Source organism: Oryza glaberrima, chromosome 7 (assembly GCF_000147395.1).
Source record: "Oryza glaberrima chromosome 7, OglaRS2, whole genome shotgun sequence".
NCBI lineage: Eukaryota > Viridiplantae > Streptophyta > Magnoliopsida > Poales > Poaceae > Oryza > Oryza glaberrima.
This window is the reverse complement of record NC_068332.1, coordinates 5875119-5889928: the sequence shown is the minus strand read 5'-3', so window position 1 is coordinate 5889928 and position 14810 is coordinate 5875119. Positions and strand designations below refer to the sequence as shown.

General features: G+C 38.7%; 1 protein-coding gene across 1 annotated transcript; it reads left to right on the top strand.

The window, feature by feature from the left end:
* The first annotated feature begins 421 nt into the window (after positions 1 to 421).
* On the top strand, positions 422 to 6282 carry LOC127778402 (probable cellulose synthase A catalytic subunit 8 [UDP-forming]). Its single transcript, XM_052304998.1, has 15 exons — positions 422 to 681; positions 789 to 912; positions 1034 to 1226; positions 1526 to 1776; positions 1858 to 1957; positions 2049 to 2238; positions 2699 to 2965; positions 3056 to 3401; positions 3490 to 3627; positions 3735 to 3860; positions 3953 to 4165; positions 4323 to 4581; positions 4672 to 4874; positions 4989 to 5339; positions 5422 to 6282. The coding sequence occupies exons 2-15, from the start codon at positions 889 to 891 to the stop codon at positions 6004 to 6006; spliced, it is 3246 nt and encodes a 1081-aa protein (XP_052160958.1). The 5' UTR covers positions 422 to 681; positions 789 to 888; the 3' UTR covers positions 6007 to 6282.
* The last annotated feature ends 8528 nt before the right edge of the window (positions 6283 to 14810 follow it).

The following is a 14810-nucleotide window of genomic DNA, read 5'->3' as shown; positions in this document are numbered from 1 at the left end:
CATATAGAAAGTTTTTGCATGACACACACCGTTTAATAGTTTGAAAAGCGTGAAAAAAAAAACACAGTCACATAAATTAAACACGAACACAGCCTAAGAATTCATAAATTAAACATGATACAGTTAATAATATACTAGTCACATTTAGATAGGGGTGGATTTGTTAGCGAAGGGAGGTGAAACCATTACCTTATTTTCTGAAAATCTTGGAAGAGACCGTGTGAGCGTAGCAATTTCTCCGCAACAGCCGCGATCCATGCCCCGCGGTGATTTCCTCTGTCGGTGCCCGACCGCCAACGCCCGCTGACACGTGGGCCCCACTCGCCCTCCAGCTCACCTTTCGTCTACCTCCCGCCTCACACACTCCTCTCCTCCACCTCTCCTCGATTAAATTAACATTAACCCCCCGAAATCCACCACCAAACGCTCGCGAGATTAATCCGATTTTAATCGTCGAGATTTGTTTAATGGCTGGGCTAATCTCGCCCCAGGCCTTGTAGAAAGCGACACCCAAACCAACTCACCTCCATTGGTGAGGTGCCCTGTCCTTTTCTCTCTCCTCCTCCTCCATAGTTAAGCTCCCCACCACCACTACTACTACTAGTAGTAGCGCTGCCACCTCCCGCTCCACTCCCGCGTCCTCTGCTGGAAGCCTTCTTCTCCTCGCCGGGAGGATTCCAGGTAATGCCCGCTCCGCCGCCGCCGCCGGTGATTCTGGTGTGCGCTGGTGTTTTGTTCTTGTGTCCTCGGTTCTTGATCTGGATGTTGTTCGATTCGTTTCTTGGCAGCGCGGGATGCGGCGGTGCTGATCCCGGTGTGCTTCGGATCTTGTTGGAGTCGGTGTCCCGGTGAGCTGAGAGCTGGTTTGCTGCTGCCGCGGCGTGCGCCATGGACGGCGACGCGGATGCCGTGGTGAGTGTGCCCCGCCCGAAATGCCGATGGGTTTTCGGCCGCATCTCGTGTGGATCTTGCGGAGGAGACTCCAGATTTGGTTTTGATTTTTGGTTTTGTGGGTGATCTATCTGTTGCGCAGAAGTCGGGGAGGCACGGGAGCGGGCAGGCGTGCCAGATCTGCGGCGACGGCGTGGGCACGACGGCGGAGGGCGACGTGTTCGCCGCCTGCGACGTCTGCGGCTTCCCGGTGTGCCGCCCCTGCTACGAGTACGAGCGCAAGGATGGCACCCAGGCTTGCCCCCAGTGCAAGACCAAGTACAAGCGCCACAAGGGTAATGCTACCATCTCTCTCTCTCTTCTCCTCTCCCTCCTCTCCATTTCCGCCGATCTCGCCGCCATCGACTGTAAATAAGTTCAGAAACATCTCAGAAAAAAATAAGTCTGGATCTCTAGTTCAGAACAGTCAAAACGAGCATTCTTCTAGGTGGATCCTGTTGCTTTCTTGTCAGGAAGGTCATACAAGATCCAATGTTTGTTGATTTTTTGGAAATTCAGAAAAAAATAATGTCGATTAGTAAACGATGTTACAGTCATGCTAAGGCTTTGCTGAACTGTGTATGGAATTATTCAGGGAGCCCGGCGATCCGTGGGGAGGAAGGCGAGGATACTGATGCTGATGATGTCAGTGACTACAACTACCCTGCATCTGGCAGTGCCGACCAGAAGCAGAAGATTGCTGATAGGATGCGCAGTTGGCGCATGAATGCTGGGGGTGGTGGAGATGTCGGCCGTCCCAAGTATGACAGTGGCGAGATCGGGCTCACAAAGTATGACAGTGGCGAGATCCCTCGAGGATACATCCCTTCAGTCACTAATAGCCAGGTGGGTGTGAGTTTTTAACAGATCGTGGTATCAGTTGTCCAGGAATGCTCAAATGGTTAATATTGAATTGGAATTTTGCAGATCTCGGGAGAAATCCCTGGAGCTTCCCCTGATCATCATATGATGTCTCCTACCGGAAACATTGGCAAGCGTGTTCCATTCCCCTATGTGAACCATTCACGTATGTTTATTTCTTGATATGATGTCACTTCTCATTAGGTACATCCGCTTGAGATCTAAGATCGTAATTATCTTTTCTTGCTTCTTTCTAGCAAATCCATCAAGGGAGTTCTCTGGCAGCATTGGAAATGTTGCCTGGAAAGAAAGAGTTGATGGCTGGAAACTGAAGCAGGACAAGGGAGCAATTCCCATGACCAATGGGACAAGCATTGCCCCTTCTGAAGGTCGGGGAGTTGGTGATATTGATGCATCCACTGATTACAATATGGAAGATGCCTTACTGTGAGTTCTGACATCTTCCCCTCAGGGAACATAATCTTATAAGGGATCATATGCGCTGACATTTACAAATGTAGTATGTGTGGATTCTATCTAAAACACTGACTAACCGAAAATTATTATATCGATGTTTATTGTTTTTCAACATAGACATCAACATATAGCCAAGCAAGTGGGTGACCTAAATGTATTAAGAGCTGCACCTTTTTTCCACTAACACTTCCAGCTATAATTTTTGGTACATCGAGGTACTAAACAAAAAGAGGTGTCTGTCCTAAGTTCCTAGTCAACTCTTTAGTGCAGTTGCCCTGAGGTGAATGAGGGTTTTCTGTCCCTGATAGAGGGAAGCAAAAATATATCTGAAAGTTACAAATTGAAATAATTTAGAGATTAAATTATGTGAGCATTTTTGATGGTGCATAAACAAGTCTTGTGGCATTAACTTTATGCATTTGAATTGCAGGAATGATGAAACTCGCCAGCCTCTCTCTAGAAAAGTTCCCCTTCCTTCATCCAGAATAAATCCCTACAGAATGGTTATTGTTCTGCGTTTGGTTGTTCTAAGCATTTTCCTTCACTACCGTATTACGAATCCTGTGCGCAATGCGTATCCGCTCTGGCTTTTATCTGTTATATGTGAGATTTGGTTTGCTTTGTCCTGGATATTGGATCAGTTCCCGAAGTGGTTTCCAATCAACCGTGAAACCTACCTTGATAGGCTGGCATTGAGGTGATCTCCTTTTAGTTCTGTTGTACTTAATCCAAACAAACATCCTTATTCATATTGCTGATGCCATTACCATCTCATTTCCATTAACAGGTATGACAGAGAAGGTGAGCCATCTCAGTTGGCTGCTGTTGACATTTTTGTCAGTACAGTCGACCCCATGAAGGAACCTCCTCTTGTTACTGCCAATACTGTGCTGTCCATTCTTGCTGTTGATTACCCAGTGGACAAGGTCTCTTGCTATGTATCTGATGATGGTGCTGCAATGCTGACTTTTGATGCATTGGCTGAGACTTCAGAGTTTGCTAGAAAGTGGGTTCCATTCGTTAAGAAGTATAACATTGAGCCAAGAGCTCCTGAGTGGTACTTCTCCCAGAAAATCGATTACTTGAAAGACAAAGTCCACCCTTCATTTGTTAAAGACCGCCGTGCCATGAAGGTTTGTTTGCTTTATAAACACATTAATATTAATTTTGCTATCTTCTGCTCCAATGCTAACAGTCTTCCCAAAAAAAAACCTGTTACAGAGAGAATATGAAGAATTCAAAGTTAGGATAAATGGCCTTGTTGCTAAGGCACAGAAAGTCCCTGAGGAGGGATGGATCATGCAAGATGGCACACCATGGCCAGGAAACAATACTAGGGACCATCCTGGAATGATTCAGGTTAGTGTATTTCAAATAAAATCTACTATGACTATGGTTGATGTAGCTTCTTTTACTTGATGATTATGATTATTGCTTTGCTGATTGCTCTTTCTGATTTTTCTCAGGTTTTCCTTGGTCACAGTGGTGGCCTTGATACCGAGGGTAATGAGCTTCCCCGCCTGGTCTACGTATCTCGTGAGAAGCGTCCTGGGTTTCAGCACCACAAGAAGGCTGGTGCCATGAATGCTCTTGTGAGTAGTTGAATATTTACAAAACTTACACTATCTAGTTCATTTTCACTTCTCTTCTAAAGTTCTAATGGAGGATTAATCTTTTTCTGCAGGTTCGTGTCTCAGCTGTGCTTACCAATGGACAGTACATGTTGAATCTTGATTGTGATCACTACATCAACAACAGCAAGGCTCTGCGGGAAGCTATGTGCTTCCTTATGGACCCAAACCTAGGAAGGAGTGTCTGTTATGTTCAGTTCCCACAAAGGTTTGATGGTATTGATAGGAATGATCGATATGCGAACAGGAACACTGTGTTTTTCGATGTAAGTTGGCAATTCTCCTTTAAGATTCTCGCTCATGTGCAACTACTAGTGATAGTGTAATCATATTTTAACAAACGATGCTAATATTTTTTGATGCACTAATTTTAAATTTCTAACAAATTCAATATTTTTTTTGGGATATTTCTGTCTTCTACAGATTAACTTGAGGGGTCTTGATGGCATCCAAGGACCAGTTTATGTGGGAACTGGTTGTGTATTCAACAGAACTGCTCTATATGGTTATGAACCCCCAATTAAGCAGAAGAAGAAGGGAAGTTTCTTGTCATCACTTTGTGGGGGCAGGAAGAAGGCAAGCAAGTCAAAGAAGAAGAGTTCGGACAAAAAGAAGTCAAACAAGCACGTGGACAGTGCTGTGCCAGTTTTCAATCTTGAAGATATAGAGGAGGGTGTTGAAGGTACCATCCATATGTTCCAGTTATTGCATAATTTAGGATTATAAGTTGTAACCAACATATATGCATCCTGACATATCATCTATATGGCAGGTGCTGGATTCGATGATGAGAAATCACTTCTTATGTCTCAAATGAGCTTGGAGAAGAGATTTGGCCAGTCTGCAGCGTTTGTTGCCTCCACTCTCATGGAATATGGTGGTGTTCCTCAATCTGCAACCCCAGAATCTCTTTTGAAAGAAGCTATCCATGTGATAAGTTGTGGCTATGAGGACAAGACCGAATGGGGAACTGAGGTAACATGGGCTTTCTCACAGCAACATTGGTTACATTCTTTTTTAGTAACTTGTGTAAATTTACACCGGGCTATGCAACTTGCAATGGTATGTTAATGCTGACATATGTTGCAGATTGGGTGGATCTACGGTTCCGTGACAGAAGATATTCTCACTGGATTCAAGATGCATGCGCGAGGCTGGAGATCAATCTACTGCATGCCCAAGCGCCCAGCTTTCAAGGGGTCTGCTCCTATCAATCTTTCAGATCGTCTTAACCAAGTGCTTCGGTGGGCACTTGGTTCTGTTGAAATTCTTTTCAGTCGCCATTGTCCCATATGGTACGGCTATGGAGGACGCCTTAAGTTCTTGGAGAGATTTGCCTACATCAACACCACTATTTATCCATTGACATCGATCCCGCTTCTCATATACTGTGTTTTGCCTGCTATCTGTTTGCTCACTGGGAAGTTCATCATCCCAGAGGTAAGCAATGACTGCTTATACATCCCCTTCTATAGAAAATGTTTGAGACAACCAAACTAACTAACTTAATTTTGGAATGCAGATTAGCAACTTTGCTAGTATTTGGTTCATCTCTCTCTTCATTTCAATTTTTGCCACTGGTATCCTTGAGATGAGGTGGAGTGGTGTTGGCATCGATGAGTGGTGGAGGAATGAACAGTTCTGGGTTATTGGAGGTATATCTGCGCATCTTTTTGCCGTCTTCCAGGGTCTCCTCAAGGTGCTTGCTGGTATCGACACCAATTTCACTGTCACCTCAAAGGCTTCTGATGAAGATGGTGACTTTGCTGAGCTCTACATGTTCAAGTGGACAACGCTTCTCATCCCACCGACGACCATCTTGATCATTAACCTGGTCGGTGTTGTTGCTGGTATCTCATACGCGATCAACAGCGGCTACCAATCATGGGGACCGCTCTTTGGCAAGCTCTTCTTTGCCTTCTGGGTGATTGTCCACTTGTACCCCTTCCTCAAGGGTCTTATGGGTCGGCAAAACCGCACTCCGACCATCGTTGTTGTTTGGGCAATCCTTCTGGCTTCGATCTTCTCATTGCTGTGGGTTCGCATCGATCCATTCACCACCCGAGTCACCGGCCCAGATACCCAAACATGTGGCATCAACTGCTAAGAAAGCAGGGGATTGTAGAGACAGAAATACTGCCAGTTGTGTTTTTTTCAGAATACAAAGTGCCACTGCCACCAATTGTGTTTTAAGTTATTAGGAGGTGGCTTTATTTACAGCTACGTACAGACCAGAAAATATTGCTCATCAGAAAGTTACTTGTGTCGATATGTATTCTTTTGTTGATAAGTTATATACTATTTTGATGAGAGTGGCTGACATTGTCAACGAGTTTTGTATCTTATGAAGGACACAATAAACTATTAGTTTGCATTCTTTAAATTTCCGTTCAGTTTTCTGTCTTTCAGCCTTATGCATGTTGGCAGCTTAAACTAAATATTCTTTATCTACATAATACTGTTAATTGGCTGGTTGATTGCTGTAGAAGCATAGCTTAAATAATGTTTGTGCTAATGCATTGTTTCGGGCTGCCGAAAAGAAGATGCCTGACAATAGTAAATGCAATTTAAAGAAAATCTCCTTTTTTTGGGCTGCCGAAAAGAAGATGCCTCACGATAGTAACTGCAATTTTAAGAAAATCTACCTATTTTTTTCTTTGTTCTTTACATCACATCAAACAACTTTAGGTATGTTGGAAACTTTTTGATGAAAATATGCTTGAAATTATATCATATTGAGAAGAATAAATTGTGACTTTTGTAACGAGTTGTATATCTATTTCTAATTTTTCATTACTCACAATATAGAATTTTAAAAATATCATTTGTGTATACCGAAGATGATGACAAAATTAGAAGATTGTTTCCCTCGTTTACATGTGAAGGAACAATTCTGATATAGATGAAATCATCATCGGCAAGATGATATGGATCGAACAATTCTGATTTAGATGGGATAACACTACAATTTGCTAGTATGTCCTCTCAATGTTATGAAAGAGATAATGTCTGTATTCTCAATGTTATGAAAGGGATGAGTGATGAACTTCAAATATGTCATTAGTGATGAACTTGAAATATGTCATGTAACCTATCTAAGTGAATTTAACACAAGAAATGTTGATAATTATTTACTCCTTTGCAAGTTTTGATAGCACGCCTCATTCTTTTAAGAGTAAATCTGTACCCTGAAAATTCACTCAATCCCTTTCATACCCCTGAAATTTACCCGATCCCTTTTATACCTCTGAAATTTCAACGTGATTCCTTCCATCTCCACTACTGTTACATTTTCCTTCATTTCACTATTACGTTTGGTTGCAAATGTCTATTTTGCCCTTGATGCTTAGTTTGAATATAAGCTCAATTGAAAATTTTGTTTGAGTACATAGTATGTGCATTATTTTATGAAACTAATGAAATAATTAGTGCAGGAAAATTTGACGTAAATTTTGAAAATAAAACAAATATAATAAATTAAAATTTCTATTTGAAATTTTAATATGACAATGGATTTTTTTTATTGGGAGCATTCATTAAAAAGTTACTATGAGCATTGGTAGTCCAATCTTTGTACGAATGCTCCTCATTTTTATGACTTTTTTTTAAAAAATAAATACATATTTTTTATTTCATTTTCTAAAAACAAATTTTGTGATAAATAATGCATCGCACAACAAACTCATAATGATATTCTCATGTGACAGACTTTTATATTTTTAATAATGTAACTTATAAATTTCTAGTTCATCGAAAGAGTAAAATGGTCATTTTTATAGAAATTAGACGGTTACTAATGGTCAACTGATGGGAGGAGTATGGAAGGGATCTAAATCAAATTTCGAGGGTATACTAGAAGTAACCAAAATTCAAGGGCATAGAAGGTATTAGCTAAAATAAATTTGAGGGGTATGCAAGAGATTTTCTCTTCTAATAACTCAACAAAAATAGTTTCCTTCAAAGTCCCAACTATGTGTATCTCCACCTCAGTCTAACACCGTAGTTTTATAGCTCTTAATTCTTCCCATCAGGTATGTGTCTCTCTTAATTCTTCCCATCAGGTATGTGTCTCTCCACCTCAATCTAACACCGTAGTTTTATAGCTCTTAATTCTTCCCATTAGGTACAAAGGAACCGATATATATTGGCTTTATAGCTCTTAATTCTTCCCCATAAGGTAGAACCAATATATGTTGAGACACCAAGCGTGTGAAACGTTTCGGATGTAAGTTGCATCATTTGTTGTCATGCAAGAAGTTATTTGAACATCAATTTAGGTGGACTCACGCTACAAGTGTTTGGAGATGAGTACTGAAGGGTGGTATGGATATTCACAGTGAACATATTATTGTGCAGTTACTAAGGTGGATAAGTTTATATGATCATAAAATGTATCCTTTTTCTGAATTCCTTTTTTTCCTTTTTGAAATGATACTTTTCTGAATTCTGAATGAAAAATTTCGAACATTTTGCATGATGTATGCACAATTTCCATTCATGTAATCATGCTGTCTCTGTGGACTTTGGCTCAATATGATTTGGCAAACTATGGCTACATAGCAAAAAAAAAATCATTTTGCTTAATTCGATTCGAATTAAAATTGCCAAAAGATGCTACCAGTGAAGGACTTTGGAAGAAGGTATTTCAGATTTCTGATTTACGGAACACACCATTTGATTAATCGATTTATGCTTTTATTAACTCCACCCACATACCAGATTAAAAGACTAAATTAGTTCTCAATTTCTCATCTTTTTTTGGTGTTGGGGGGGTGGGGAATTGAAATTTTCATCGAGTATCACCTATACTAGAAAACTCCGCCTGATCCACATCTAGATTGTGGTTAAGAAAAAAAAAGTCCAATCTGCATGAACATTTTCAAATTAAATCTCGCAAACAACATTGTTGAATACGCATGATCTACTACCTCATATTCAGCTAGCATTTAGGTTGCTTTTATTGTTAAAAAAAGTCCAATGTTGTTTGGCTGATCAATCAATTGACCAATAATTCTTTTTTTTTCCTTAGTACTCCCTCATCCGTGAATACAAGAGATTATGATCCTCTAGTTTGTCCAAAAATATAAGGTATTTTTGTTGTCCCAAGGCAAGCAAGGAGAGAAATTTTGTTATCCGGAGGCAAGGACAACAAGGACACTATCAACAACAACTTTTCATTTACCCACATTCAAAAAAATAGAGAAAAAGTACTACTAGCACTACTCCCTACCATCAGCAGCAGTGTGTACTTTTACAGTTATTTAATGTGCCAATCCATCATTCAGCAACAGATCCTTAATTAGTGCTAAATGGGGAATAATCCCTTATAATCCTAGATGGAGGGAGTAAGAGAGAACCAACTCACTTGTTTTAAAATTTGGATCTGACAAAGCATGGCAGTGGTAATAAGTTGCAACAATCCAATTTCCTTTGAAGAATAAGGTTCAATAATCCTTTGACTTACATTAACGAATGCTAAGTACTCACAACAGATCACAAATTCAAGACCCAATACAGGGATCACATCGATCCAACAATCATGCATAGGCTGCTCAGGTGAAGAACATGGATGTGCTGTGCAAAGCTGCAGCTGTTGTACCAACAATATTATGCTATTTTCAGTGTTATGATTGTGGATACAGAGGGTGTGACTCCATGTCTCGTTCAAATATGAATTGAAAATACTTTTTTTCTTTGCCATGATGACCGAATGTAAAAAAGTTACAAGAAAGTTTTTCGTCCACAATCAGTTATCAATAAAGATGTGCACAAGAGCGCATGTTCTAAAACCACAGCCCAACCGCACAAACACAAGCTATAAAAGGAAAGCCGAGCAACAAACTGACTACCGCTATGTGAGGCTAGTGGTCACGGAGCCAATAACAACACCATACACCATAAAACGGAGACTCTAAAAACAACGCTTCCATGAAGGTTGCGACGTGAAAAGACACCACCATCATCGTCCATCCAAACAAACTGTACAGACACCTAACTGTGAAGACATAACAACTACTTAGACATGGTCGGTACATCAGAACATGTTGAGTATAACAATTACTCATATGATGATGTGAAGGTTTAGGTGCTACAGATTGTATTTCCAAATCAAATATACTATCTCCATCCTAAAATATAAAGTTTTAGCTATGAATCTGAACAATTGTCTCTTAAGATTTATAGCTGAAAATGTTCTATTTTGGGATGTAGGGAGTACTTAATAGCTTAACGCTCACGTATGACTCAAATATATATACAAACTATACATATATTTTTTTTAATAAGTAACATAAATAGGAAGCAGATATTTACGGATTCTTTGAAATGCAAATCAACTAAAAATTAAATCCCTAGGAAAACAGCAGCTATATGGGTTGGATATGAAGGTGATAAATTGCTAGGTAAACATTATCTAGGAAGGTAAAACAATGAGTTCAGTAACAAAAATAGAGTGAAACTTCTGCTCTCGAAAATCAATGAAACTCTAGATGTAATATGCGCACAATACTGTGCAATGCATTGTGTATGCAACCCACTAACTTCAGTTGCAGAATTGCAGCCTATAATAATAATTCAACTATAGTAATACAATAAATTTGGTTTCTTCCAAAATCTCACTACTATCTCAATCATCCCAAAGTAAAGATTTGCTTATATAGTTGAGATGTCACATATATACATGCAAGACATGCAACACGCAATATTTTCCCATTCAAATAGATTTCTAAATACCATACAAATTTTTGAAAGAGAAAAAGTTCATGTGAGAGAGGATATTTGCATTTTTCACCTCATGCAACCAGCATTGATGAAAATGCCATGTGTTGCAAGAACACCAACTCTGTGACTCCCAGATAAAATTACCCAAGGTTCACCACAACAGATTGTGGTTCCTAATCTTTTTGTTCCATCTTGTCTTAGCTCTGCTTTGCTCTCTTGTGTTTGACTATATCAATTCGCTCTTGATTTCTGCCATCATTAACGGAATAGCATTTATTGTACTAACCAATTTGGAGAAGTGTTTGCCAGCGTTATTTTGTTATCCAATTTAGTCACTAACTACTTTTATAATTTGAGCTGAATTTTTTAAATTTTGGTAGAGATCTTTAATTTTTAGTAGAAAGTTGAAAATTTTGAGTTGGAAGTTTCAAAACCCGATTGAAGCTTTTTAAATGTTTAGTACAAATTTTAAAATTTGAATTGAAAGTTTCAATTTCTCATTAGAAAGTTTACTTCAAAGTTCAAACTTGAAACAGAACTATCTACTAAAAAAATCTGTATTATAAAATTTTACAAGAAATTTTAAAAGTATTCAGAGATGACTACAAATTGATATACAAAATTTAAAGCTGCACGGCCACACGGGCAAAGACTTGCAGTCTGTCTTGGTCTTGTTCGGTAGCGTGGACATGTATTAGCTTGTTTGGCCTCTGATTATTTGTAACTAATTGATAAAGTTCTAGCAGTGTTCCATTGTGGTTCAATCTAACAATATATCCAACATGTGTTGACAGTATTAACATAATCCAAGAGACACATTTAACAATCAATACATTCGGGGTGGAGATAGACCTAGAGCAATTAGGGCTTAAGCCCAAGGCCTAGCTCCATAATTCTATTGAGACCACATCAAATTAACATGGAAAATATTTTAAGAAGTCAAAGAACAGCTAACTCAACCCTAGGCGTCATCTATTCACCGCTAGAATACTAATATTTGCTCAATGTCCAAGCAAAAATCCTACTAATAAATTAATAAAATGCTTGGCTAGTTAACCTGTGGCCAATGGGATATTTATGTAATGATATATACCACTCAGAAATAGTTGTAAATAGCCAACAGGGCACATTTGTAAACAAGTGTTTAAATATACTTCTCAGAAATGCTTATAAGTGATTTGACAGGGTATATTAGTAAACGAGGGTTTTAATGTAACACTCGTTCGGAAATGGTTATAAGTGCCCTAATGGGCATATTAATAATCGAGGGTTTTGATATAACACTAAAAAATGATTGCAAATCGTTGATGTGCATACTTTTTTCGAAGTCTAAGATGGAGACACTCGATAACATGCAAAAATTACCGAGAGGATACAAAGTCTGATTGGGCTAATTGTTCTGCAGTTTTTGGATGTATTTGCATCTAGTTCAACATCATCGATCACAGCTCTTCATTTCCCATCCTTGCTAGCTGCTATTTAGTTTTGGAAACACATACAAAGCAATCGTACATGTTATCCTTGTCAAGCTTCACTGTGATTTCGAGGATATCATAGTGTTCTTTGATTCAAGGATTATTTTTAGATATGGGCTTTCCCTATTCAAGGGAGAAATGCTTGTATTAAGGTGTAATTAGCCTGCATTTGCTTCATGGAACATGAGTTTGGAAATTTGCTGATAAGTGCATAGTGCAGTATGGGCATTTATCTGCGTTCCTTTTATTGTTCATGATCTTTGTTTGGATGATCAATCCATTGACCTATTATTTTTCTTCCTGGTAGGAGAACCATACTGTTCCTATGTGTCTTGCTGCTTGATGCTTGATTTAATATTTTTGGATTTGAAAACAAAAAACATGTCATGGGTCAGCTACATTCTATTCAGCTGGTTGGCTGAGCTTATCACATACGTGCAGAACGACGCAAATCATTAGTGCGTGATTAATTAAGTAGGAGTATAAATTATTATGAACTTAAAAAATGAATTCATTTGCTTTTTGAAACAAACTTCTAAAAGTTTTTGCACGAAACATACTGTTTAAATTTCGGAAAGCACGCTCAAGTAAAACAATGATGTAGTCCAGTCAAAAAGCTCTTACGAACATAGCATTAAGTACCAAATCACAAACTCAAGACTTAATCCAAGATGCATCCTTGTGTTTTTACAGAGCTTACGGACACCAAACGATCAGGCACAAGCTGCTCTGTTGTTTCCTCTACGCGACTCTATATCTTTTGTTGGAATCTGAAAATACTATATCTAACTCCCTATGAAAAGTAACAAGTCGAGCAAGTTGATACAATCATGATGATTAAGGTTTATGCGGACCATGTTGTGAAATCAAACATAAATTAAAAACTAATAGTCAATGTTCAGCTAATACACTTAGAACTCAAATAGATTTAGTGCTGTCAAAGCCAAATCCTTGTGATGCATTGTCTCCATGACTCATTAACTTCAGTTGCAGAATTGCAATCTATCATAGTCATGTCTTGTTCAAATCAATCCCGTCCACAAGGGTATTGAGATGGATTTGGCCAATCCCTCCTTCATAGGGATTAAACGATAATTCAATTACACTATATAAATAAATCTGGTTTCCTTCAGAATCTCAATGCTATACTCTATATGCAAGGTTCCAACATTAAACAATGGTTGGTGATGTGTCCCATTATCCAAAATCATGGTTGGTCTCAATCATCCTAAAGTATAACTGCACTGCTGGTTTACTTATACAGATGAGATGGCACATGTATGCATGATCATGCAATATTTTCCTATCGAAATAAATTTCTAAAGACCGTACCACATTTTGAAAAGAGACAAAAAGGCATGTGAGAGGAAATTTACAGTTTTCATCTCTTGCATTGGTGACCGGCTTTCGGTCAGACATTGCAAGAGCACCCACACAATCACACAAACTCGATTCCATATCAAATGAACGGATTATACACCTCCATATGTTCCATATATATAGAGACACCAACAAGATTTGCATGGGGGAAACACATGGATGATCTGCCCATAATCGATATGGGCAAATGGAGCATATATGCATGATATGTAATATTTCCCATTCAAACAAACTTTAAAGACCTATAAATGTCTGAGATAGAAAAGACATGTGTGACAGGAAAAAATCGCATTTCTCAATCTCATGCAACAAGCATTGGTAAATGCTATTCAGGTATTGATCAACATTGGAAGAGCATCATTAACTAGATTGAGGGGAAAAAAGTTGCGAACAACAAAATGCAGTTCTTTACCATATGCAATAACTGCTATGTGGTGGTGTATGCTGATGGAAATGATCTCATGCAAAAAGTATTAGAGTACGTGTAGTAATTAACCAAACCTTCTTACTACCTCAATTCTCCGAATTTTTTTCATAAGCCCAAAGCAGAAATAAATTAAATACATAATCCTTCTCTAGCCATATTTAGAACTGTACTCTGTCCCACATCTCACAATAAGTTTTCTCTAGGAATCCCAATAAAATTTAGCGAGGTTTTACAGTGTTTGCGAGGTACTTAGAGGTATTGAGAGGTAATGTGAACCGTTGATCAAGAGAGGGGCAAGTGGGTGAGTAAGTAAGGGGCCTTGAGGGATGAAATTTCTCAATTTGTTAACTGAGGGTAGGGTAAGAGAGTAAAAATTATTTGAACTATAGAAATCAACTTTCTATAGGACGCATAGTAGTTTTGATCGTTGTGTTGATGACATGGTTCTTCACACCACCTTGCCATGTCTTGATATGAGAGCTCCATTGGTGGTGAGTGTGCCCTGCGGATGGTGGCTCTATAAAATTCCAACGACTTAGGGCTTGTTTGGTTCACACCAAATTCAGGTTTAAAATTTGTTTGAAAATTTAATTTTGCTTTTTAAATTTAGCATCAATTTTTTCCCATTTGATTATTATAAATTATTTTTTCACATTGATATTTATACTTTTTTAAGTAGGTAACACATAATTATGAGAAAGGGACTTTATAATCTTTTTAGAAAAATCTAAACGGTCAACTAACGGAATAGGTATAGAGATGGTCAAAACGAGAACTAATGGGCATATAGGGGATGAGGAAAATTCAGGGGCACAAAATAGATGGAGAAAAAACTTAGGGGGTGTGTGGAGATTATGGGTACCACATACCCACATGGCTGGTCTATCCAACTGGTTACAGGGGATAGAT